This window comes from Euphorbia lathyris, chromosome 2 (assembly GCF_963576675.1).
Source record: "Euphorbia lathyris chromosome 2, ddEupLath1.1, whole genome shotgun sequence".
Lineage (NCBI taxonomy): Eukaryota > Viridiplantae > Streptophyta > Magnoliopsida > Malpighiales > Euphorbiaceae > Euphorbia > Euphorbia lathyris.
Window position 1 is genome coordinate 107936246 of NC_088911.1, and position 26392 is coordinate 107962637.

Consider the following 26392-nt stretch of genomic DNA (forward strand, 5'->3'; position numbering starts at 1 on the left):
GTCGGAACGTGATAACATTGCTTCCAACACCACAAAATACCTTCCATACAAAATTTGACAATTTTATATGCCACTTATTCCACCTCATCAATTTAATAAATCTTTATTTAATTATAAATAAATATTTTATACGCAAATCATTCTTCATTCTTTCTTTCAAGCCAACCTTTTCCACCGACCCTCTCTTAGTGTTGGTCACTTGTTTTGGGACTTTTAACATATTAAGATATTTATCAAACAATTACAGCATTTAACCTTTCGATCATTTATAATATTCAACACTTAAAATATAATACTTATTTGTTAAATATATAATTTCAGTTTTATCACATATTCTTATATGTGGAAATTAACAACAATATATTGACATGTAATATGTTATTGTTCTTTTCTTTCTGTCTGTTTTTCTTTTCCTTAACATTTTTTCCTCTTTATGGTTAATTACGAAGAATAATATTAGATATGTCGTTGGAGAGAGGCGGCAAATATCAACACCAGAGGTCGAACGGAGACGCGCAACAGGAGATGACTGGTGGAAAGGTCTGTTTCGAAATAAAGAAGGGTAAGTTACATACGTGGTGTACAACCTTTATCTGTTTTCACACTTGTACAATATTTAATTTTGCACACTAAAGTGTACAAACTTCAGATAACCTCTTACTAAAGTGTACAACCGGTAATTATGACCGGTCAACCCAAAGTCAACGTGCCACATCATCATTTTCATCCTACCCATTATAAAAAGTGGGCCCCCTCCCTATGAAATTATAAAAATACCCTTTACCCTTAATTACTAAAATGTCATTCTCTTCTTTCTTCCTCTAATTTTTTTTCCATCTCTCTCTTTCCCCCTCTCTCTCTCTCTAAATCTTCTCTCTCTAAGTCTTTATCTCTCCTCTCTCTGTCTTCGATCAAAACAATAAGAGTTAAGAGAGGCTGTGGACAGGGGAGAAAAACGATTACCTTTCAACAAATCAACGGTAAAACGAAAACGAAGACCAATCTAACTTGTTTGGATGCTTTTCAAGGCATATTATTTTTCTAGAAAATCATTTGGCACATTCACCAATTTTGTTCTTAAATTATCTGATTAAAAAAAAGAGGAATTCAGAAATCACTTTTATTACATCAGAAAGAGCAATTACAGTGAACCCAATTACAGAGAAGAACCGCAAAAAGGACAGAATCTAAACTGAGACTCCACAACCTGATCACAGAAACGACACCGCAAAAAGATTGACGAAACATGAATTTACAATTGTTACAGTACATAGCAGGATCTTTACCAGGCCATTTCCAGACGGGAACAAAGAAGATCTTCAGAACCTTATCGTATTCAACTAGATCAGCCATGGAGCCGCAGTTTATGCATCTTCCGGCGCCTGATTTTAGGACCTTACTGGCTTGCTACTCTAATCCACCGGCGAAGAAGAAGAACATCTTATCTTTTACGACTTATATGAATTTTCTGTTTTTGAGTTGCGCTCTCTAGCTACCGCGATTTTGTTGCTTAGTTGGTTTTATTGAAGAGTAGCGGAAGGCTGATTTTTCTGGACGGAGATTGTCAGTAGCAAACAAAAGATGAGTCAATGAATCAATAAATAAGCAAAAAAGAAGATTACCGGATCGCTGCAACAAGACGAGCCATACGATCTGAGACTTCTAAGGCATGGCGGGAACCAGCCCATACGATCTTCATCTCCTCAACGTCAAACTGAGCCTTGTTCCTCTCAAGAGCCAAGTAATAGACAGTCCCCATTTTTTCTGAGCGAAACCAGAAAAACAGCAAATTGAAAATTAAAGACTACTGGTAATGTCCGTACAAGATTGAAGAATGTAAGAATTTTAGGGTGTTTGTATATGAATTAGCCGATAAGATCGGTTGCATTAGATTATTGATAATTTGATTCTATGATGTGAATTTGCCTTTGTGATTTTAACTCTTACTAGATGGATACCCTCGCTTCGCTTCGGGACAAAAATTAGACTAAAAATTGAGCCTAACATTATAAAGTTTATGAAGGATTACATAACCAAAAGTCTAACAGTAAAGAAAGAATTAAAAAAAGAAAACAACATGTTTAAGACATAACATTATTTGAGGTGTCTACAATGAGAAGATGGAGACTTAACCTACAAAGAGAAAGAAAAAAAAATGTTAATATAGATTTATTATTGTAAGAAAGGAAGAAAATAAAAAGATATTAAGAAGCAAATATATAAAATATACATTTTCACATAAACACTTGTCAAGAAGTAAATATATAATAGATGCATAAAACATATTCTTACCTATTATATGCCAATAGGAATGCTAACATAGCCTGTTAATAACATCATCACAACCCATGTGTCTTGCTAAACATTTATTACTAAGCATAACTAAAATCTCTTTAGTCATTGAAAGGGTTATTAATTGGATTGTAAACAATTACCATTACTTTTTTTATTATTAATTGGGTTGTAAACAATTACCATTACCGAATACCTAACAAATAAAGAACTTTGTATCACACCAAGTAGAGCACAAAAATAAACTTTATTTTTTCATCCGAATTTCCTTACAAATTAGTTGAAGAAATAAAAGAAAGACAGTTCGTATTTTGACTTCCTTTAGAGGAACGGAAAAAGAACGTAAAATGTAATGAACAGGCTATCTCTAACCGAGAATAATGCAAAATGCTGAATAAAAAATTATAGCAAATTGATAAAAAGGAAAAAAATTCATGGATATATATATATATGAACCTGTTAAGAAAGAACCCAAACTTTCCCCTCAGTATTACCTGATAACAAAATTATCCTCCTCCATAGCACATGTCCATTCTCTAAAATAACTGCAAACTTGTCCGTAATTCTACAAAAAAAAAAAAAAAAAAAAAGAAACATTATATAACACTATGAAATTCAAACTATAATTCTCAGAAAATATAATTTTCCTTTGCACATCCATTATTAACTATAGTTTCCCAAATAAAAAATTATCAAAGAGATAAGCACAGCAACATCGCCTCATCGTGTTAGTCAGGTTGTCTCTGTAAATCGTGTTTTTATGTCAGAAATTGACACCCCTAATTAAATGTATAGCAGATGCTGAAATGGGACTTATGATCACTTTTTTTGGGAGTTAAGAAGCTGTCTTTGCAAATGTAGACCACTAATATTAGACGGGTCTTGGACCACACTGCATATTTTCAATAGGAAGAAGAAAGGAAAACACTTTCTACACTACAAAAGTCGAAGGTTCATGGGCCTTAAAGGGTGTACAATACATACCAATATCACTTTGTGTTGAAATTTCATCACTAAATGATATTGTCAAGAGTCGAACCTCAATTTTAGTCTTAGAGAGTTATGATATCGTAGAAAAATATTTGAACAAAAAATTGAAGCTAGTTCAAGTAGAATACTAATAATAGCTTTTATTATAATCTTTGAAAGATTTGTGAATGATATTTTTTCTAAGAAGTGCAAACTAACTTGAAAAGTATAATATGTAATAAAAAGAACGCTGAAATGGAAGTTACACTTGTTCAAGCAGAAGAAATATGATGGGAAAATAGTCTTGAGAGTATATCTTGATCATTTTCATGAACTTCCCTTGCTTTCTTATGCCCAGCTGAAGCTGAAGGAGCAAGTAAAGAGTCAGAATCAGGAGAAGAATAAGAAGGAAATTGTCCATAACAACATGGATCAAAGCAGAAACGATAGCAGATATCTCTTTTTTCCTATTCAACCAAGAAAGAGCAGTTAACAATGCCTTCTCATAAAGGCATTCATCAACATCATAATTCCCTTTCTCTTCCAAATTCGCCACTTTTAGATTAAAGGATATGCAGCCCTAGCTTGGTAGAACAAATATGAAATGTGTTTATGTAACCCTTAAAAGAATGAATATATTAACATTCACCACATACGCACATTGCAACAGGGCTACAAAGCTGCAAAATTGAAAGAACACTCAGAAAGTTCATGAAGGTTCCTCCTTCAGAATAACAAAAACAAAAGCTACAACAATAGAAAAACAACTGAATAGTTCTCATAACGGCTTTGCTAATGTTAGAGACATAAGAATAATCCTCGTGTAAATTTTTTAACACATATGTAATATTTTCTAAACTTTAGAGGAGCAATATCAGCATGTCAAACAAAGAATAGGATAATGCTTCTCTAGAAGAAGTACAATCAACATTCCCAAAAAGCATTTAACACATCCAATATATCTTAACTAAGTTTGTGAAATGGCAAAGTTTTCCTTTTTAAAATTGCAAGTTATTGTATAAATTAAAAAGAAATTTAAGGATATTCTAATAGACAATAAAACACTATATAGCATTATCAAAATTTATCAAGCGACCTTCACAATATATTATTTAATTTTATGTAATGAAATGTGTTACTGTAAAATTACTATTTTTCAAGATTTAATTTTTGGATATATTTTATTTTACAATAATCTAAGACATATTGCTAGATTTTTTAATGAAAAACAGAGAACATAATTTAGATCAGATTGGATAATTTTTTAATGATCAAAACTTGGAATGTAGAGTTTATGGAAGCTAAGTTAGAAAAGTTATATAATAACTTGTATTCTGTGTAGTTAATGCAGTAAAAATCCAATTTGAATCAATTCAGTTTGTCTAAAATCTTGTAATAGATAAGCTAATAGTTTATGAGATATTAGTAGTTTCATTAGTTATTAGATCCAATAACAGTTTAAAGGCATTCAAATTAAAAGAATGTCAAACCAACATACGAAAATCATATTTTTCCTAGTATGAATGGCTAGAAGGTTCTAAAACTGATGTTCTATAAAAACACAGGGGCTTCCAAAAAGGGTGAGGAACACAAAAAAAATAATGTTTAAAATAGAGTCAACATATATATTCACACATAATTACAAAGTCTAATATAAGCATAACAAACAATTGAATGAAACTTTAGTTATATTTTGAGAACCTGGATTTAAATCTCCAAGGAATAACAGATTGTTGTGGATGATTTATTTCAAATTAAAAAAATTAAGCTCTTAACAAATTATGGAAGAAATTATAAACCACATAGGAAATTGCAAACTATAATAGATTGCAATTTGTTTGGTTTCCTTGAATTACATATCAATTGTAAAGCTTAAAGAATAAAACTAATACCTGCATAAACCTCGCCAATTGAAGAACCCAAAGTCTCAAAGCGGACTGAAGGAAGAACCTGAGAGAAAAACAATCTTCAATTAAATGTGGCTCTTACTATTATAGTAGATAAAGATAATATTACTATTACCATGTTAATGTTGGGATTACTAATCCTAATCACAGGTGAACCTGTAAAGAACTGAAATTGAAAAACCAAAGAACAATGATAAAGAGAGAAAATAGAAAGAATTACAGCTAAAGCCCAGAAAATTCACGACCTTTTAACAATTTGAAATAGATCTATATAAATAAGGGGCAAAAAGAGTTAAGACACGATTGATGTCTAACCTTTGAAATGAAATTTGCACTCTGTGGATCTACAGAAAGGAAGGTTGGCACCCTCCACCCAGGTTTCTCTGTCGATAGTTTATTTCAAGGACAAAAGAAAAAAAAACAAAATTACAGATCAAACTATACCAAAAACTATGAAGCAAAAGGCGAGAAGGGATTATGAATGCCATGAACAGGGATTATGAATGCCATGAACAGAAACAGATCAGTAAGAACCACAAAAGCTGGAGATAAAATCGTATGGGAAAAAATAAGAACAGAGGAAGAAGCAATGGCCACATGAAGAAGCATCAACGAATGGCATTTTTCTCCAGCCTTAAATCCATGAACAAAAACAGATCCGTAAGACCCGAAAAGCAAGAGAAGAAACTGGATCGGGAAAATTACCAATAGACTGACATGATATTATGCATCAACGGTGAATTACTCGAGGCCTTCACTGTATTAAACGTGTAGCAGCTGGGAAGTGAGAAAGAGAACTCGGAATCGCCAATGATAGGCAGGCGGCAAGCTGGTAACAGGAAATGGATGATGAAAAAAATGGGAAAACAAATGAAAAAAAAGGTAGAGAATAAGGAAAGGATGAGGGAGAGCATCAATAAAAGAGAATGGAAGAGAGAAGGGTGGAGAAATCCCTAGAAGTTGGCGCTGAAACAACACCGAGGAAGAGAGAAAGGGAGACCGATCGAAGAGAGAGAGAGACAGGGAAGAAGAGAGAAAGCACATGGCTCAGAAATCGAAGCTTGTTATTAAGAACGGCGCCGTTTTAGTATACCAGGGTTGGAAATTGTTGGTGAATGCCAACGGTAACACAGTCAAGCCGAAATTTAAGGGTAACATTGGAAAAAATTAGAAAAAATTTCTAATTTTACTGTTCCCAACTCTTCACTTTTATATATGTATATATAATTGTTTTGATAGGAGAGAGAGGGGAGAGAGACTTAGAGAGAGAGAGGAGAGAGAGAAGATTTAGAGAGAGAAAGGGAAAGAGAGATGGAGAAAAATCGGAGGAAGGAAGAAGATAATGGCATTTTAGTAATTGTATAAGGGTAAATGGTATTTTTATAATTTCATAAGGAGTGGGCCCCACTTTTATAATGGATAGGATGAAATGATGATGTGGCACGTTGACTTTTGGTTGACCAGTCACAATTACTGGCTGTACACTTTAGTGGGAGGTCATCTGAAGTTTGTACACTTTAATGTGCAAAATTAAAAGTTGTACACCAAAGTATGAAAACAGGTAAAGATTGTACACCACGTATGTAATTTACCTAAATAAAAAATGAAGAAGGTGGACCTATACCATATAATTTGGTGTGCCTTAGCCAATATAAATAAGACGAATTGTTAAATAAGGCTTAAGAATTAAATAGAAAATAAATTTAAACTTTTTTTGATGTCTCTCCACCTTCATTCCAAAGATAAATCTGGCATTTTCGTTCTTCTCTTCCATCCACCACATCACCTTTGATCGTTATAATATACTAATAATAATATTTCTTTAATATCAAATCATGATACTTTGAATTAATAAATTTAATATAAGAAATTAAAATTTATTAAAATTCAATAAATATAAAAATTGAAAAAGAGATATACTTTTAAAACTAAATAATTATTATTTTTATTAATATTACTAACACATAAATATAATAAAATATGTATTTTTTTTATATGTATTTTATAATTCAACTTAAGTTATATAATTTATTAGATATTTAAATTTTATTAGTACATATTTAACGTTTAAATATTAATTAAAATTTATTGATATTAAAATAAAATTATTGTTTTTATTATATTTACCTAAATATAAAATAAAAATAGAAAAATTTATATTAAATACTCAATACATTTCATATTACATGTCTTTCTAGAGATTTTGCTTGTTTCATAATACATGTCATTTTGATATCATAAATAAACCTTAAGTCACTTTCTTTCTGCTATAAAACGTGGGTTTATGAAGAATAATTAGAATAATAGATTTATTATACAATAAATAAATAAATAGTGGAATCAATAAATAAAGGGTAACAAAGTCTTTTTTCTAATATTGTTAATTTCTATGCAACATGTAATTTGAAACGGAGTGGTAATATTTTAATTTATTACATAACTATAGTGGTAAGCATTAGTATTTCCACTAAAAAGTCCAACGTTCAAATCTAAAACTAAAACGGAACCATTTTGATTTGTGGAGAAAAAAAAAGGGTTGCCCAACTTTTATGGGCTGGTTGAAATTTGCACTCGGACGGAACATTCTTATATCATGGTTCAAGGCTTGTTGGTTTCGAACTAAAGTAGAATTTTCTAGACCTTGCAATTATCATGTTTCGTGTCAAAATCGTGTTATCTCATATTTATGTTCCATATGGTTTTATATGTTATAAATGCTAGAAAAATGATTTTCATGTCAATCGTGTCATGTCAGTCGGGTTGGCTCTGTAATCGTGTTTTCGTGTTAGAAATTGCCACCTCTAGAATTTTCCATACAATTAGCGGGATTAAGAGAAAAGAATGAATTACAAGAACAATAGATTGCTTCTTTGACAATCAAAGAGACTTTCTTTATGAAAAGATATACTAGAAAAGTAATTATATTTTATTATTCATTGCTGATGGAGAACCCAATTTAGCCACTTCATATAACATAATCTTTCACTAAACTGAAGCTAATTAGTTAGGAAATGGAAGAAGAAGAAGGAGAGTTATTTGAAAGTGCAATGAAAGGAAATTGGGATAAAGTAGCACAAATTTATGAGAAGAACTCAAATCTTCAACAAGCTAAACTTACACAAACACAAGATACTGCACTTCATCTTGCTGTTTCTGATGCCCAAACTCAGGTTGTCTTAAAACTTGTCAAAATAATCGGACCAAACGCATCCAAAATCCTAAATATCAAGAATGAGAAAGGGAACACACCACTCCATCTAGCAGCAGCAATTGGGGATGTTCAAATGTGTCATTGCCTTGCAAAACAGGATCCTGATCTCATTAAAGCTCGAAATTCGGAGAACGAAACTCCTCTTTTCATGGCTGCTCTTCATGGTAAGAAACAGGCTTTCCTCCGCCTCCATTTTCTTCACAGAGAAGTAGACTATGTCTTGTGCAGAAAAAGAAATGGTGATACCATACTTCACTGTGCGATCCAGGCTGAACACTTCGGTAAGTATTAGTCATTCCTTTCTCTCTGCAACATAAGATACAGTAGAGTCTTATCATTTCATTGTCTGTTATATGACAGATTTGGCATGCCACATTATACATTATTATCCGAATTTGGTGAGTTATGTGAATGAAACTGGTCAGTCAGCTCTCCATGTTCTAGCAAGCAAATCAAATGCATTCAAAAGTGGCAGTCGCCTTCGACCATTCGATCGTTTAATCTACCGCTGTGAGGATTTTTCTGTTTTATTCACTGTCTTTCTTTGAGGTTGTATCTTCTTGTCAGTCAGCATATATTACTGTTGCTGTTCTGCTTTACAGACATGATAGTTGACAAGCTTCAGGAAGAAATATTCAACCCTGAGGAATACTCAGATGATTCGGTAAACGAAACAAGGCCTAATTATCCGGAAAATTATACGACTTGCTTCAACTTTTTCCATGTCATTTGGAGTTTCTTTCGAGTAATAAGTGGGTTAATCTGACACATTACATGTATTCTTTCTTTTTAACATTCATAGATACAACTGTTATTGAGATAAGTTACCAATTTCTTTCTGCGTTCTGCCAGCTTCACGGATAAAGAATAAAAGTATCACTGAGGCCGTAAATGATGAAGAAAATACACAGCAAGAGAGTAGCATGTCTATTGGTAGGCTGTGATCTTTCAGTTATATTCTGCTAAGAAATAGAACTCTTCTAAGATGCTAGATTGTTAAGTTAAGAGTCATTTTCAGTTCTCAAATGTTCTCTGGTCGTTTCGCAGGTACAAACCGACCAAAGAAAGAAAAGCCTTTCTTTCCTCCAACTTCTGCAACATTTCTTCAGTTCCTGAGGTTTATGATTGATGCAATGTTGATTATTCTTGGATTTGGTATGTGTACAGCCTTTTCTTCTAACATGTCAAATGAGAGGAAATTCGGATATAACTTTGCCTCTTGGTTGCACCTTTATAGGCATCTCGAAGATAAAGAAAATCAGAGAAAAGAAAGAGCGACACATGTGGGCTGATCAACTATTGAATCAACTCGTTGGAAGAGCCTCGTGGCGCAGATACAAAAATAGCGGTCAGGATCCTAGAGTTGCAGAAACATCATATATTCCTGTATCTCATACTATGAACACAAATGTTGAGATTGAAAACGGACACAAAGATCAAAAGGCGACAAGTGATCAACATGGTCAAGGTAGGCCAAGAAGGTTTTTCTGAATAGGTGAACAAGTTTTTGGATATGCAGTGATGTTCCTTTTCTATTTTACATGTCCAGTCCAAAATGGAAAGAACATAGCTCAAAGGTTTAAAAGAAGGGAGAGACCTTTCCTGATAGCAGCAAAGAAGGGAGTAACTGAAATTGTTGAAAAGATCATGGACACGTTTCCTGTGGCGGTGCAGGACCTTGATGCTGATAATAAGAATGTTGTTCTCCTAGCCGTAGAGCACAGACAAACACATATCTATCAACTGTTACTGAAGAAAACAATACTTAAACAAAGTGTTTTTCGTCAAGTAGACAAAGATGGAAACAGTGCGTGGCATCTTGCTGCAAAATTCGGAGAGCATAAACCTTGGCTAATACCAGGAGCTGCTCTGCAGCTGCAATGGGAAATCAAGTGGTACCAGTTTGTTAAGAGTACTATGCCACCGAATTTCTTTGTTAAACACAATAACAATGGAAAGACACCGAAAGATATATTCACCGAATCGCATAAAGATCTTGTAAAGGAAGGCAGTGCTTGGCTAACAAAAACATCTGAATCATGTTCTCTTGTTGCCACGCTTATTGCCACAGTTGCTTTTACTACTTCAGCAACTGTTCCGGGAGGTCTTAATCAAGAGACTGGACAGCCAATTCTCGGAAATGAAACTCCATTCAAAGTATCTTCCATTGCATCTCTTGTAGCACTTTGTTCTTCTGTTACTGCACTGATCAGTTTCCTTACGATTATCACCTCTCGCTTCCAAGAAAGGGATTTCGCAATGAATCTACCTAGGAAGCTTTTTCTTGGTTTGATATTACTCTTCACATCCATAGCTTCTATGCTTGTCTCATTCTGTGCAGGCCACGTTTTCGTTCTTAAAGTGAGATCTGTAACATATCCATTATATGCTGCAACATTCCTGCCGGTCACAATTTTCGTGCTCGCCCAGTTGTCCCTATACTTCGATCTTGCTCAAGCTATCTTCAAAAATGAACCTCAGCGTAGGTATAAACACAAAGTATCACGTAGTCGCCATATCTAATAGTCAATGTTCATTTTGTGTTCACTATCAGTTTCTATTTTGTATTCTAGAGCAAAGAAGTTGCAAAGAATAATGATGTTTGTAATGTTCTTGTTGACTGTTGAGGAATGGTTTTATATAATATAGAAAATATTTCTACCAGTACGATTTCGAACAAGTGCAAATCTCATAGCTCACTGTGCTATCATATATTTCCTTGCCATTGAATTACTAATCTCTTGCAAATGTAAAAGAAAAATTATAGATAAATTAACTAAAAGGGAAGGAGTAAAATTAAAAAAGGAAACAAATTAAAGAAGATAATAAAAAAGCATACACAAAAAGAAAAAGCTTAATACATCAGGCAGGCGACTTCTATACTTGGCCAAGTAATTCAACCGGGCTTCTGAACTTTGGAGATGTTTTATTAGCACCTAAATGCTTAAAGCGGCCTATTGATCCTTGAACTTGCTTAAAGTGACTTATTGCGTCCTAAACTTACTTAAAGTGACCTACTGCCCCTAAACTTGCTTAAAGTTTTGCGCACCTTAACTTGCCAAATCATCCGCTTACTCTGCCATTGTAGGACATAGAGGGTTAATCATGTTACATTAAGCAAGTTCAGTGAGCTAATGAGACATCTCAAAAATTCAGGGGACCAATTGGATTGTTTGGCTAAGAACAGGGTGACCATAATCGAAGTTTTGCATAAGTGGATATTCCTTGATTGAACTGAAAGCTAACATATGCGCTAACAGCTGAATTCAACCTTTCTATAATAGGAGCATGAAGAAGTTGCAAGTATCATTCAAAAGGCAAAAATCTAAGAAAAGAAACATTAAACTATGGTAGATTTATACCTTACCTATGTTGAATAACAAAGGGCGGTAAGAAAAGAAAGAATTCAAGATGGTTACTTGAAGCACATTTAATATCTTTGTTAAAATAGTTTATGATAATATATAAAAATGCCTGCAATCTAAGATGTTGTTTTTGAATGAGAAAGGCTTTTCTGTTAATAAGAATCTGACAAACCAAACCTTTGCTTGATTAAACAAATAAGCATCTACATACTTGTGTTAATGTGTGTAAATCTGCGCTTTCCATTGACAAGGAGACAAAATCTTTTGAAATGGAAGCCAATGGATTATTTGAAAGTGCAACGAAAGGCAAGTGGGATGAAGTTGTCAAAGCCTACGAGAAGAATCCTAGTATCCGAGATATCAGGATAACAAGATCAGAAGACACTGTTCTGCACATAGCAGTATTGAATGGCCGAACAGAGGTTGTGTTGCAGCTAGTTGAAATACTTGGCGAAAATGCATCGAGTATTCTACACATAAAGAATGAAAGAGGCAACACACCACTCCATCTAGCAGCAGCACTAGGTAATGTGAAAATGTGTCATTGCCTGGCTACTAAAGATGGAAGCCTAATTCGAGCTCGAAATTCCGAGAATGAAACCCCTCTTTTCCTGTCAGCTCTTCATGGCAAGAAAAAGGCTTTTCTTTGCCTGCATTTCCTTTACAAACAAGCATATACAGAAGTTGATTATTCATTGTGCAGAAAAAGTAATGGGGATACCATTCTTCACTCTGCAATATCCGGAGAATATTTTAGTAAGTTCTATCTACATTCTGTTCTTTGCTGTTATATATTATATGATCAATAAACCATTCAATTTCTATTGATAGGTTTGGCATTTCAGATAATACATGATTATCCAAGTCTTATAAATTCTGTTAATGAAGTTGGTCAGTCTCCTCTACATATCTTAGCTAGTAAGCCTAATGCATTCAAAAGCGGTGCTTATTTTCCACCAGTCGATCGTCTCATCTACAGCTGTAAGAAGTTCTGCTTCAGCCATCATTTCTCAAACTTAGTACATTATTTTTTATTATTATTACTGTTCTATTTCATTTTCAGGTATAATTGTTCGTGAGCTTCAGGAGGAAACAATCGATATTGGATCATGTCTAAATGATTCAGAAGTCAATACAGGTCCCAAGTATCCGCGAAGTTATAAAACTTGCATGAACTTCATCTACGCATTCAAGAATTGTTTTCGAGTAATAAGTGAGTTAATCTGACACATTATACCTCTACATACAGAGATAAACAGTACAATATCAAGTAGTAAATGAGAGATTTCAACTGGGTTATCTTTTCCAGCTAGAACAGACGAAAACAGTATAGGTCATCAAGTAAGACATTTCCTTCTTCAGAGAAAGAAGAAAAATGAAAATGGCAAGCTGAAGGATGAAGAGAAAGCACAAGAAAACATCAATTGTAAGCAATAATAGCTAGGATCAATTGCCATGATAATTTTCTGTTTTATACAAGAGATATATGAGATGCAAATTGACTACAAAAATTTATCTTCTCTGATACTACTACATCTTGTAGGTAGGAATTTCACAAAGAACAGGAAGAAAGAAAATCTTTATCCTCCGAACTACACAACATTTGCTCACTTTTTCAAATTTCTGGCAGATTTTATACTAATCGTTCTCGGATTTGGTAAGTCTTTCGTTCTCCTCCCTAAGTAACAATGGAGAAAATTCTAACAACTAAAAGATCATCTTGAATCTTTAGGCATTTCAAATCTTAAGTACATCCGACAGAAGAAAGAGAGACATTAATGGGCTACTCAAATAATGAATGAATTGGTCAGAAGAGCTTCTTTGTACAAGTATGACGATCATGGTCGGAATCCTCTACATTCTAGGCCTGAAGGGGAAAGTAATCCATCTGAAATTTTTGCAGCCTCACCAGAGGTAGATAAAATATCTCAGAACAAAGATACAAACAACGGGTTAAATTCTGTGACTGAAAACTTTAAAAAGCATAAACTTTGGAAGAACAAGCATGACAAACCAACTCTAGTTGCAGCCAAGCTTGGAGTGACCGAAATGGTGGATAAGTTCGTCGATTCATACCCAGCTGCAATCCAAGAATTAAACACTACAGGAAAAAATCTTGTGCTGCTGACATTTGAGAAGAAAGAAAGTCACAAATTTAGTAAAAAGGAGACACCAATACTGGTAGCAGCAAAGATGGGAGTAACTGAAATTGTGGATAAAATCTTGGACCTTTTTCCTATGGCTATCCAAGACCTCGACTCTGAGAAGAAAAATGCCGTGCTTCTAGCAGTTGAACACAGACAAACTGATGTTTACATTCTATTGCTGAAGAAGGAAATACTTAAGGAAAATGTGTTTCGCCAACTGGACAAACATGGAAATAGTGCACTGCACCTTGCAGCGAAACTTGGTGATTATAAGCCTAGGCTAATCCCAGGAGCAGCCTTGCAGATGCAATGGGAAATCAAGTGGTACAAGGTATATATACTCTGAGTTTTACCCTCCATTTAATAACTTGGCTAGCTGAAGGGAGAATAACAGAGTTATTTTTGTGATGCAGTTTGTTAAGAATTCCATGCCGCGACATTTCTTTGTTAAGCACAACAAAGAAGGCCAGAGACCAAAAGAAATATTCACTGCAACACACAAAGAATTGGTAATGCAAGGCAGTGAATGGCTAACGAAAACCTCAGAGTCATGTTCAGTTGTTGCTGCACTCATCGCGACAGTTGCATTTGCAACTTCAGCGACAGTGCCAGGTGGTGTTGATCAAACCACTGGTTCACCAATACTTGAAAATGAGCCAGGATTCAATGTCTTTGCCATTGCATCTCTGGTGTCTCTCTGCTTTTCAGTGACTGCACTTATCTTTTTTCTTACAATTCTTACCTCTCGTTACCAAGAACATGATTTTGCAATAGACTTGCCTAGAAAGCTTTTTCTTGGTTTAACGTCACTCTTCACGTCTATAGCTTCTGTGTTACTCTCATTCTGTGCAGGGCATTTCTTTGTCCTGAAGAAGAGCCTGAGATATGCAGCTTATCCAATGTATGCTGCAACATGCTTGCCATTGACCTTTTTTGCTCTTGCACAACTCCCTCTCTACTATGATCTTGTCAAAGCTATCCTAAAGAAGGAACCTCAGCGAAGCTACAAGCATAAAGTTTCTTTGGGCCACTCAGTGCATAGTTAAGGTTTCTTTGGTCTTTAGTCTAAACAATAAGCAAATTGTTGTCATTGCCAAGTGCAATTGAGATATATATTTTGTACCCAAAATCAGGGGAAAAAAAGAACAAAAAGAAACACAACTGCTTAAACTATTAAAACTTAGAACAGAAAGAAAACTATCATGTCAGATTCAACTGTTCAAAGTTAAGCAATTCATCATTATTACAGCTGCAATCGAACTGATTGGACATAAGATAATGGACAAAAGATCCCTACCAAAATAAATAAATAAATAACCCTACCAAAAAAAAGGATAATGGACAAAAGACAGTTTTTGTTGCAGAAATTTATTTACTATGTGCTACTTACTTGAACTATTATAAGTGAGACTTCTCAAGTGGTGTCTACAGGGGTGAAAAAGAAATACCAAACCACTTCTATAAGAGCACGCGCTTCCTCCACTCTAATACCATCCTCCTGTGCATATCAGCTTCTTACAAGATCTGCCATCTCTCAAGGAAATGGGTCTACTTCTGTCTTGTCTTGTTATAGCAACTATAAGAGATGTCTTCAATACCAAAACAAACTCCATAAGGCATTCAGTCTTAAAGATGGCATGGTTCAACTTAAGTTCTTCCACGCACTTCTAAAGAGAAACTCCTCCAGCGCCTTTTATCGGACAATACCTGAAAATATTTTACAAAACTATTAAACATAAGTTGCACCACAAGCACCATCAATAGCCACAAGTTAATGTAAATGGAAAATGAATCAAATATACTGTTATCACTTAAGTAATAGTGTGCACAATTATAGGACCACCAGAAGATCAATTTGAATAATGAGAAAAAGGTACCAAGTTAACGTTAAAGTAGACAAAACATAAACAGTAATTGAATGCGTGGAATGTGCGTCTTATCATATAAATTATTGGTTGATCCTAGTTCTTAATTTTTTGCAAAGATGTAACAACTATAATGAAGAAGAGAATAGTTATAATAGCATGAACTCTGAATAATCTGTCCCCTCTAAGTAATCCAGTTATGAATACAAGTCTTCATATAATAAATTAAAATTGTAATGAAATTAAGATAAACCTACAAGCAATTGACTTGGAAGACTGAAGTGAGTCAGATTTTCAATATGTTTTAATGTAGTTTAGCATGCACCAGATTACCACATGGATAAATCAGAGGCATACATCACTTGCAAACTCTGTTCTAGAAAATCAGATTTTCAATATGTTTTAATGTAGTTTAGTATGCACCAGATTACCACATGGATAAATCAGAGGCATACATCTCCGACAGTAAATGGAACTCGGAGGATGTTGGAGTGCTTTGTGCCATTAATTGGTTCCAGTTCCTGGTTGCACTTAGTTCCACGAGCATCAGGAATTAGTCTTGTGACCTGTTCAAACAAGAAAATCATCTACTTGTTAGTCTTGTTCAACTTGAATAGCCTAATCAGAAAGTTCATTTCTACTAAAATTGTTTACTTACAACTAGAATCTGAGGTTTCACATTAAGACCTTGTTGCTTAATCCTGAGAAGCAACTCATCTTCCAATGCTTTCACTTGGTCCAGAATGTACACTACCTGTTTACAGCATAACCTTATACTCTTTGCCTTGGAAACAGTAGAATGTTTTTTTTTTTCTTTTGGAAGGAAGTTGACGTAATACCTGACCACCAGTATCAGGCAAGCCAAGAACATTTGCTTGTCCAAAATAACCATGAGGAGAGAATATTACAATATTAAATATTGTTGGCAATTTGCTGAACAATTTTTCCATGTTCACCGGATCCGGTGCTTGCAGTACTTCTGAAAGTGATCTCATTGTCTCCTTCACTCTCTCTGCTGTATCACCCCAACCCTTCTCAAAGCCCCATTCTTTGAAGCTGCAAAATTAGCAAAAAAATTTAAAACAAAATAGGCACAGTAGGCAACTTCCATTGGAGAGTCAAAGAGAATTGAATTGACCTAAGCTCAAAATTTTGAAAAGGGGTGTCTTTTGCAAGTCCTGACAGGTATACTTCAGCAACAATCAGTGCCATCTGAAGCTTTGTAACGGTATTGAGGCTCTCGTTGATCATAAGTTTCTACACCAAAAAGAAATTAGATTGATGTTATTTTTTTCTTAGAGAAGGTATCCATTTGTGAAAATATATAAATTGGATTAGTTAGTTACTTGGCCTTGATGGTTGAGTGAGAGCAAGTAATCCAGTAAAGGCTGAGCATTCTGGGGCTTTCCACTTAACTTTGAAGTTGTGAACTTGGAAACAAAGTTAACTCCTTTGCCGATTGAAGAAGACAATGTCAAGCGAGGCATAGAGAAATCAAATGCTCCAAAATCCACTTCTAATGCATTTACATCTTCGGCCCTGAAAATTGGATTATTTAATAAATAAATCATATAAGAATTAAGTTGAGTGAAATAGAGAGAAAAGGGTATGTACCAGTTGTGGTAAAAAATGATTTCTTTGAATTTCAAATACTCAGCTGCAGTGATTCCAACAACTGTGAGATCAGCAGAGTTAACCTTGACAAATTCCCAGAAACAACTGCTTCCTGAGTAGAATACCAAATGTCTCCAAGTAAACCTTGCAAGACTTTGGTTCTCTCAATGGTTGAGTCATCAATGACATTGTCCATTTCATCAAGTAGATTTTGAAGTTTCATAATCCTTCTACCTTTCTCAACATATTTAGCAAAGCATTTCTTCATATGATATCTGCTTTGCTTCAACGCCTCTGGCATGTTATCTGTTATGGAGTTTGACCTCTTTAAGCTTGGACCTGAATTCGAACCCATTTCTTAATCTTATGTTCATCTTCCAACATTTTCTTCATTTTATACACTCATAACAAAAATTAAGGAGGCGAGAGTTAAGGGAGGTAATGGAAAGGGAAGGGAAGTGATGGAAAGGGAAGTTAAAAATTAACCTTGGAGTTTATAGGATGTAAATGAGGTTAAATGTTTAACTTTGTTTGGGAGTTTAAATTTGGAGGGGAAGGAAGGTTAAATCTGCAGAGACAAGAAATTTTAAAAAAGTTTACGTTACTCCCATTAACCCCCAATTTGGTTAGAGTTTGGAGGTTAGAGGAAGTAAAGATTTAACCCCATTAACCTCCATTTACGGTTAACTTAATACTTAACCTTCCATTACTTCCATTTACTTCCATTAACCTCCTCCCAAACAAGGGCTAAGAGAATATAAAGATTCTTGTTTTGCAACAAAAGACATAAAAAAAAAACCTAATTAACCTACTTTTTATGCTCACACGCCAACTCTTTCTTTGTCTTTAATGATAACAGAACAGGTATCTTTTTTCTATTAGCTATCAAGATTTCAAAAAATCTAAGTTAACCTTTTCTTTTAAGGTTTGTTCAAGTAATACTATTTTTCCTAAAGACTACAGTGTCCAGGATTCAAGATTTCTATCGCTAGTGTCCATTTAGTTTTATTGGTTGGCTTACTCCTACCTTTTTCCTGGAGTAGTTTCTTTCTTTGGATATTATATGTATGCATATAACTAAAAGAGGATTAGTCTGAGTAAGTGATATATCTGCTTAAACTTGATCCTTGATTCTAAATTGGATATATATACAGATGGAGTTTGATCTCTGTCCGGGCAGATACATCCGAATGATTGGCGAATGATGGTAGGGTTCTGCTCGCTGTGTCGGCCAGTTGGATTCCAAGCAACGGGGCTAGTCTTTCGGAAAATTTTCAAGCGATCGAAGGGGGCTAAGTCGCAGCATGTGAGCTTTTCACATTCCAAATTTAACGTAATTGGCGGACTGTCGGATAAGTTGTCGGAGTGAAGGCGGGGCGCAATGTGGTTGGTACGGGGAGTGTTGAGGTTGAGCTCTGCCTCTGCGAAGCCCCTTGAGTCTTGAGGAACTCCCATATTTGGGTAAATTTCATCAATGGTGTACAACGTTTGCCCTATTTCACACTTTGGTGTACAACCTTCAATTTGTCTCACTAATATGTACGAACTTATAGGTCAACGCGAAGTCAACGCGTCACGTCAGCAATTTGACCGGTCAAAAAGTCAAAATTTGACCACCTAATATGAAATTACCTTTATATCCTCCTCTTCCTCCCTCCCTTTCACTCTCTACCTTATTTCTCTCTCTTGATTCTCCATTAATACAGTTAATACACTTCAATGGCAGAATTTCGAACACAAACAAAGCAACAAAAGATTTGGATTAAACAAGCATTTAACTGGATCTGATACATCTTGCAGACTTCAAATTCATTCTATACAGTTTTATCGGGCATGTCTTCTCAACAGAAATATGGAAAAGCAACAAATAGACATCATAATTCATACAAACTGTGATTACAGACAAATATTAGATATTTTGAAAAAATAGTAAAAAGTAAAATTTACTTGAAAGCATTACATCAGTGTACTTAGATCTGGGACTAGATAGTCATCCATTGAAAATGACACTACTTCTTGGAGTTCGCCGGTCGAAAAATAGTAGATCTACGAAGATCTAAACTGAAAATATATATATAAAAAAGAGTTAGCGGAAGAAAGGAAGAGAGAAATTGAGGAGAAAACAAGGAGAGCCTTACCGGTCAATATCATTGTTTAAGGTTCGAAGCCAGGAGATATATTGCTGGTGGTTTGGTCTTTCTAGCAAGAAGAAGTTGTCGTCATTTAGAATGAGACGGTAGAAGAGGCCACCGCTGTTGAAGATGAACCATCAGAGAAGAAGATGACCTAAGAGATCTGCCATAGAGATAGAAGGGTGCGCCGAAAATAAAGAGAGCACAGTGTAAAATGATTAATTAGCAATACATTATTATAGCAGAACAACGACTAAGAATTACCTCATCAAAATGCTTAGCAGAGACAGTTGGAAAAACCGACTCCACGAGGCGATGGATTTCGATTCTATTACCTTATTAATTTAATTTCAATTCAATTGTATTCAACCACACCAAACCCATCTTTATAATTGATGATATTTTTGTTAACTATCCAGATTTCTAAGATGGAAAAGAGTGCAGAAAAGCATAGTGGCTTATTGAGAAAGTTCAAAATATTTAGCCACAGCTAAATTCAAAATCGTATATAAGGTCTCTTGAACTTGAGTTATTTGTGTACAATCATTGTTAATGGAGAATTAGGGGAGAGAAATAAGGTAGAAAGAGGAGTTAGAGAGAAATAAAGTAGAGAGATGAGTTAGAGGGAGAAGGGAAAAGGGGAAGGAGGAAGGAGGAAGAAGAGGGTATAAAGGTAATTTTATATTAGGGGTCAAATTTTGACTTTTTGACCGGTCAAATTGCTGACGTGGCGTGTTGACTTCGCGTTGACCGGTCATTTTTACCTGCTATACACTAAAGTGGGAGGTCACCTATAAGTTCGTACATATTAATGAGACAAATTGAAGGTTATACACCAAAGTGTGAAATAGGGCAAACGTTGTACACCATTGATGAAATTTACCCCCATATTTTAGCGTTCTCCTCATGTAGAGCATGTTGCTGCTCGATGATCTTTATTTGTGCACAGTGTGTACCATTTGAGTCGTTTGGAAGCTTCTAATGATGCTCACTAGCTGCGTGGAGGTGCCCGCTGCTTCCTCGTCAAGCTCGACCTCTGTAAGTAGGGGGGCAAGTTTAGTGGCATCCCGATGGGACTCAAAGAGGGCTCTTCACGCCTGGAGCCAGATGCCCCGGTGGCTGCGGCAAGCATCTCCTTGACAGGAGTAGGGGTAGGGTAGCCTGATGGTTAGTCATACTTGATCGAGAGGAAAAGAAAGTCGCTTCCTCTCCACATTCACCGCACCAAATAATGGAGGTGTTGGACTTTCAATGTTGCATCTTGTGCTGGGATCGGTCCGTGAGAACACTTTAATGCCCAAATTATGGAGGCGTTGGACTTTCAATGTTGCCTGATGGTTATGTATCAAATATTTCAAGGTGTGTTAATCTAAAAGAGCGGAAAATAAGTGGATTAAAAAGTCATGATTGTCATGTTCTTTTGCAAGATCTCCTTCCAGTAGCTTTGTGTGCATCTAGTCCATCTAAACAAGTGACGACTATTGTAATAGATATTGCAACATTTTTCAAAGCGATTTGCTCGAAGGTGATTGATGTCAAAGAGCTTGATAAAATTCAAGAGGGTATTGTGGTAACATTATGCAATATGGAAAAAATATTTCTGCCATCATTTTTCACTATAATGCCTCATTTGATGGTTCACTTAATTGAAGAGGTGAAATTAGGTGGCCCAGTCCAATACAGATGGATGTTTCCATTAGAGAGGTATGCATTTTCTTTTTTATTTAGGCAAAAAGCATTATTAGGCCCCTGATCTTTCACTTTTTGGTTCACTAAGCCCTTGATCTTTTATTTAAATACATTAAGCCTCTGATCATTTATTTTTGGTCTCATTAAGCCCTTGATGACCAAATTAAGTCATTTTGAACATAAAATTCGGTTAACAGATTGTCATTCATTGCCCTGCATTCGAAATTTATCTTTTTTCACTGTTTGAAAGCAGTTTTGGATGTGTAATTTGGCTATAGAAAAACTGTAAAAACCTTAATTCGAACTGTAAAAAATATATTTTTTTAATAATTTCAAATACAGATGAAGTTAATAACGTCTTTTTAACATAATTAGATGTTCACAACTTACTAATTTGGTCATCAATGGCTTAATGAGACAAAAAAGGAATGATCGGGGGCTTAATGTATCCAAATAAAAGATCAAGGGCTTAATGAATCAAAAAGTGAAAGACCAGGGGCCTAATTATGCTTTTTCCCTTTTATTTATATACTTCAGTCTTGGTGTTCCTTTTTTACATACATCATTATTCTTTTTGGTGAAGGGGTTTTGTTGATATGAAATCTGCTGTTCGAAATAAGGCACATCCAGAAGGATCGATCGCTGAATGGTATATAGCGAAAGAGTGTTTGACATTTTGTTCAAGATACCTAGAGGGAGTGGGGACTAGATTTAATCGCCCCTTACGGAATCCTGATCCACCGTTGAGTGAAAAAGTTAGGTATCTATTTTCAAGCGAGGGTCAGACCATTGGAAAAGAAGAAGATGTCATTTTAGATGATTTGTCTTTAATTCAAGCACATTGTTATGTGCTACGTCATTGTGATGAGATTACACCATTTCGCAAGTAAGGCAATCACTTTTTATGTCTTTTTAAAATATAAATAATATGATTAGAAATAAGCATAATATGGTTGTTTATTATATAGTGAATTCATTGATTTGGAAAAAAGAAATAGAAATAAGCATAATATGGAGATAGAAATGGGTCATTCTCCGGATAGACTTTCATTTTATGATGCCACACACAAGAGAAAAGATGAAACTTATGTAGATGAAGCCGCTGAAAATTTTATGGTAATTTCAATTATTTTAGTTTGCTTAAAGTAATACATGAACCACTATAAATATATTAAAAAAATTCATCTTTTCAATGTGTAGGAAAAAGCATTTGCTCTCCAAAATGAAAGAAGTGAGGCTTCTGATGCTAATATGAAAGATATCAATGAAGAAATATTTAAAGAAGAGGTTTAGGATTGGGACCAACTCCAAATAACTATTTTGGAGTCACATCTTATAATATTGGTAAGAGATGGAAATGTTCTACTTCAAGACAAGAAAATCGCGAGGTTCAATCACTTAAAGAGCAGGTTCAAATGATGGAAAATAAATATAAAGATTTATCTCAAAACGTGATTGCCACGGCTAGATTCATAGCTCAGAAATTTCCGGGACAACCACAAGGGTATAATTTATCTCAAACCTTTGTATCCTTTTGCTATTATAAATGTAGAATTTATTCTGTTTGAGTATGATTTATTTCTTTGTATCAAAGTTTGAATGCGGAAATTGGAATTCCTAGAGGTAAATCTAAAAAGACATACTCTGACTCTGTTGCTAAAACTAAGGTATAAGCGTTTAACAAATCTTGAGTTTATGGCTTTGTATATATGAAGTTTTTGTTCCAAAGGAGTGAAAATGGGAAATTGGGATTGTAATGCAGGTTTCAGTAGAGAAAGATGGATCAACAACTAAAAGGAGAAACATAAAAGAATCAAATGAAAATTCAAAGGCATCAAAAGAGCCTCAAAAGGAGTATATTCATGTGAGAGCTAGAAGAGTTGAAGCTACTGATATACATGGTCAGATTAATGCCAAAAGGATTAATGCTCAGGTATTATTCTCTAAGAAACTAAATAGTGGGTTCTTGGAACAAATTCGATGACAATGGTTCTTTTTGTGATTAGTTAGATGCAACTACTCATTCTTCAAACCTCTAAAAATCTAAACGCAACAACCTCAAGGTATTCTTTAAACCATGCAATTCGTTCTCTATTACATTTGAAAAAGCCTAATTGGTTATGCGATTATCCTATTATTAGCAGTAGAGATTCTTTAATCGATATTTTGACTTGTTTTACAAAGAATTGAAATGTTTATTATTTGTTTAATACATAACTATACCCTTAAATTTGTTACTTTTTGTTGTTTGACACCTAGATCTTATATGATTTAATTGAACTTGTTAATTGGGGACCTCATATATTTTTATTTGTTGATTTAGGGGGTAGATTGCAAATGATGTTGTAGGTTTATAATAGATCCAATATAGGTTGAGGTTACAACAAAGCAAACTGTTATAGTTGTTTGGTGTTGTGTAACAGCTGTTATAATTGGGGACCTCATGGTTCTGATATGATTTCATAAAGATAACACTCAAGACACTCTTTAACAATGCAAACATTATAGCTAATTGATGCTTGATTCTCACTTGTGTTAAGCAAGCAGAGAGGCAAAATAAAATAAGCAAGCAGGATGTTTCCCCCATTTCTCTCATGTTTCCCTTCCATTGTATTTCTTTCCCAAGTCATGTTCTTGTTTATTATGTGTTTGTCTGTGCTGCCCAACTTTTATGCATTTCTCTTACAAAGGTTAGTATCAAATTTATTCGATTGAACTTTGGACATTATGAGAAACACTCAAGAAATTTCAGATTTCAACTTGTGGGTTATACAAATTTGGGTATCTTGTTTCAGTAACAAAAATTACATTGATTATATAAATGAAAATGAAAATGAAAGTTACATTGATTGTACAAAGGATAGTTCTTAGGTTCTTAGTCCCTGTTTATAATGGTTTTCACTCTTGTTTAATTTTTAACTCCTCAGGCTATTATAAGTCTTTTCCTCCTAGATGATACAAATAAAAGTTTGGATGAGAGCCCTGTGAATGAACATCTTGGTATGCATTAAGTAATGAACTTAGTTTCTTTGAAATCGTTTACATTCATGCAATGTTATTTATACACTTCATGTGTTTGTAGGAGATGATCAAAATGATCACATGCTCGAGTTTGGGAGAAATGATTTCAAGAACTATGATTATCTCAAAGAGATTGATCCTATTACATCCAACAAAGTTCATCCACATGACAATGGAAAAGTAGGATTTCTACTTATCATCATTCTACTTCATTTGCATTTTTGTTTTGATTATTATTCTACTTAACAACATGAGTTTAGCTAAAGTTATTATGAGCAATAGTTAAAGTTCACCATGTTTAGCTTATGTTTGTATGAAGGCAGACTCATATATATATTTTGAGCCTTTATTTTCTCTCTTGACACATGCATTTAGGAGTTCATCTCCCAGAATGCAGATACTAAGAAAAGAAGTTGAATCCATGGAAGCACTTCTCATGTAAGACTTTACTAAACATATTCAAGTTTTTGATAAGTCTTCCATTTTCAATTTCAATTTTAGATGCATATTTGTTCTTAGCCTTTGATAATAGTGGTGTAGTTTTCTTTTGAGTGTGTTGAGCTTGATAGACTAATTAGGGTGAAAGTTTTTGTAATTCGTTAACAATGTTGTTGGTTGATTTGTTGTTCGGTAATCTATTATATGAACTTTCTTAAATTGAAACATTTCATGTTTTGCAGGCCACTCCAACAACAGAGGGAGTAAATTTTCAAGAGTTAAACGATTCATCTCCACCAATTTGTCTTCATGTTTTGCAAGACTTTTTTTTAACTAATTTGTCTCATTTTATTTGTATGAACTTAGTATAGTGGCATCAAGACATTTTGTGAATTTTAGATCTGTAATAAATAAATTTTGACTTCATTTGGTCATATATCAAAGCATATTCTTAAGCTTTGCATTACAAATTTAATTGATTTGATTAGATTATTAAAGAAGTCTTTGGAATTATTTATTTTTAAAATGTATTCAAATATTATATAACTGCACTTCTGTTTAAAAACTGGCACAAAAATGTTAAAATCCGTCAGAAAAATGGCACAAAACTGCCTTAATTTCGTCGCAAATCTATCCGTCGCAAAACTGTCCCAAATCTGTTCCAGAACTGTCTCAAATCCGTCAAAGCTGTCCCAAATCCGTCGCAAGTTAGCCGTCGCAACATAACCTTACCCCAACGCCTTACAAAAACCGTCGGTAGGGTAGCAACGCCTGTTGTACTGACGGTTCTGGGGCGGTTTATAAACCGTCGGTAAAAGTTCTAGTGATAGAAAAAACCGTCGCTACAGCATCTAAATTGCGTCAGTAAAAGCTCTATTTTTTGTAGTGATAATACCATTTGGCTCTTAAACTAAGGCTTCAAAGTTAATTAAAATCTTAAATTATCAAAATTATCAATCAGATCCCTCAACTAAGAAAAAGTCATCAATTGAGTTCCCATACTAAACAAAAATCATCAATTGAGTACTCATCGAAAACAATTCGGTTGAATAGTTTCAGACTCTATTCCCCAAACTTATTTTCCATCAACACAGAGGTTATTACAGTCTATATCAAATAGTTATAGTTTCTGATTTTAGGATAAGATGAAAACTCAATTGATGATTTTTGTTTAGTTTAGAGACCTGATTGATGATTTTTATGGTTTAAGATTCTAATTGACTTTAAAACTTTAGTTTGGAGAGTCAAATGGATATAATGCGTTTATTTTATTAGTGTGTCACGTCAGATTATAAGTTTCAATCTTTTGAAAAGTATCTTTAGATTCCATCTTTTATATATATAATAATAGATATATTTCTTTAAGAGAAAAGTAATTTATTTTATTTTTCTATGAATTTAATTAAATGTTTGAGCTGAATGAGATATTCTATTAGGTGATTTATTTTTTACTTAAATTTTTCGGGTGTTACTACTTACCACCCCCAAATTACCTTTTACCGCTTCCATTTGGACAATTTTGCCCTTTTGAAGAAAAAAACGCCAATTTTGGTCTAGGTGGGTGCCGGATCCGCCCAGCCAATGGGCTGGGCGGATCCAACACCCGCCCAACCACTAGGCTGAGCGGATCCAGAATTCGCCCCCCAAGCCGGTGGCTGGGCGGGTGCTGGATACGCCCAGCCCATTGGCTGGGCGGATCCCGCACCCACCTAGACCAAAATTGGGCCTAAGCACAATCGTAG

The 26392-nt window shown here is 34.5% G+C and overlaps 2 protein-coding genes, 1 long non-coding RNA gene and 2 pseudogenes across 5 annotated transcripts; 2 read left to right on the forward strand and 3 right to left on the reverse strand.

The window, feature by feature from the left end:
• Positions 1–1103: 1103 nt before the first annotated feature.
• On the reverse strand, positions 1104–6360 carry LOC136219359 (uncharacterized). Of its 3 annotated transcripts, XM_066006743.1 has the most exons (8): positions 5874–6359; positions 5484–5551; positions 5284–5334; positions 5154–5211; positions 3528–3625; positions 2787–2857; positions 1623–1764; positions 1104–1550 (listed from the first exon to the last, which is right to left on the reverse strand). In XM_066006743.1, the coding sequence occupies exons 4-8, from the start codon at positions 5157–5159 to the stop codon at positions 1511–1513; spliced, it is 357 nt and encodes a 118-aa protein (XP_065862815.1). In that variant the 5' UTR covers positions 5160–5211; positions 5284–5334; positions 5484–5551; positions 5874–6359; the 3' UTR covers positions 1104–1510. The 3 variants fall into 3 exon arrangements, with proteins under 3 accessions (XP_065862815.1, XP_065862816.1, XP_065862814.1); XM_066006744.1 differs by lacking the exon at positions 5284–5334 and having other exon boundaries at positions 1104–1541; positions 5874–6360; XM_066006742.1 differs by lacking the exon at positions 5284–5334 and having other exon boundaries at positions 5874–6333.
• A 1826-nt stretch (positions 6361–8186) lies between these two features.
• Positions 8187–10964, forward strand: LOC136220923 (uncharacterized). Its single transcript, XM_066008765.1, has 7 exons — positions 8187–8660; positions 8740–8889; positions 8982–9131; positions 9232–9312; positions 9427–9534; positions 9617–9847; positions 9929–10964. The coding sequence occupies exons 1-7, from the start codon at positions 8216–8218 to the stop codon at positions 10900–10902; spliced, it is 2139 nt and encodes a 712-aa protein (XP_065864837.1). The 5' UTR covers positions 8187–8215; the 3' UTR covers positions 10903–10964.
• A 1049-nt stretch (positions 10965–12013) lies between these two features.
• LOC136219360 (uncharacterized) lies at positions 12014–15038 on the forward strand (annotated as a pseudogene).
• Positions 15039–15043: 5 nt separating this feature from the next.
• LOC136217354 (sucrose synthase 7-like) lies at positions 15044–17725 on the reverse strand (annotated as a pseudogene).
• Positions 17726–19149: 1424 nt separating this feature from the next.
• On the reverse strand, positions 19150–19760 carry LOC136219361 (uncharacterized). Its single transcript, XR_010684134.1, has 2 exons — positions 19509–19760; positions 19150–19431 (listed from the first exon to the last, which is right to left on the reverse strand). It is a non-coding gene; the product is annotated as an uncharacterized lncRNA (long non-coding RNA).
• Positions 19761–26392: the final 6632 nt, after the last annotated feature.

Bases quoted from the DNA above. Each gene is read 5' to 3' on its own strand.
- LOC136219359 (XM_066006743.1), bottom strand. The intron at 2,858-3,527 runs GTAACTTCCATT...TTTTTTTTGTAG, and splicing joins TTTCTTCTGCTTGAACAAGT to AATTACGGACAAGTTTGCAG. The intron at 1,551-1,622 runs GTAATCTTCTTT...ATCTCCGTCCAG, and splicing joins CGTCTTGTTGCAGCGATCCG to AAAAATCAGCCTTCCGCTAC.
- LOC136220923 (XM_066008765.1), top strand. From the start codon at position 8,216: ATGAAAGGAAATTGGGATAAAGTAGCACAAATTTATGAGAAGAACTCA. The intron at 8,890-8,981 runs GTGAGGATTTTT...TCTGCTTTACAG, and splicing joins CGATCGTTTAATCTACCGCT to ACATGATAGTTGACAAGCTT. The intron at 9,132-9,231 runs GTGGGTTAATCT...GCGTTCTGCCAG, and splicing joins GAGTTTCTTTCGAGTAATAA to CTTCACGGATAAAGAATAAA.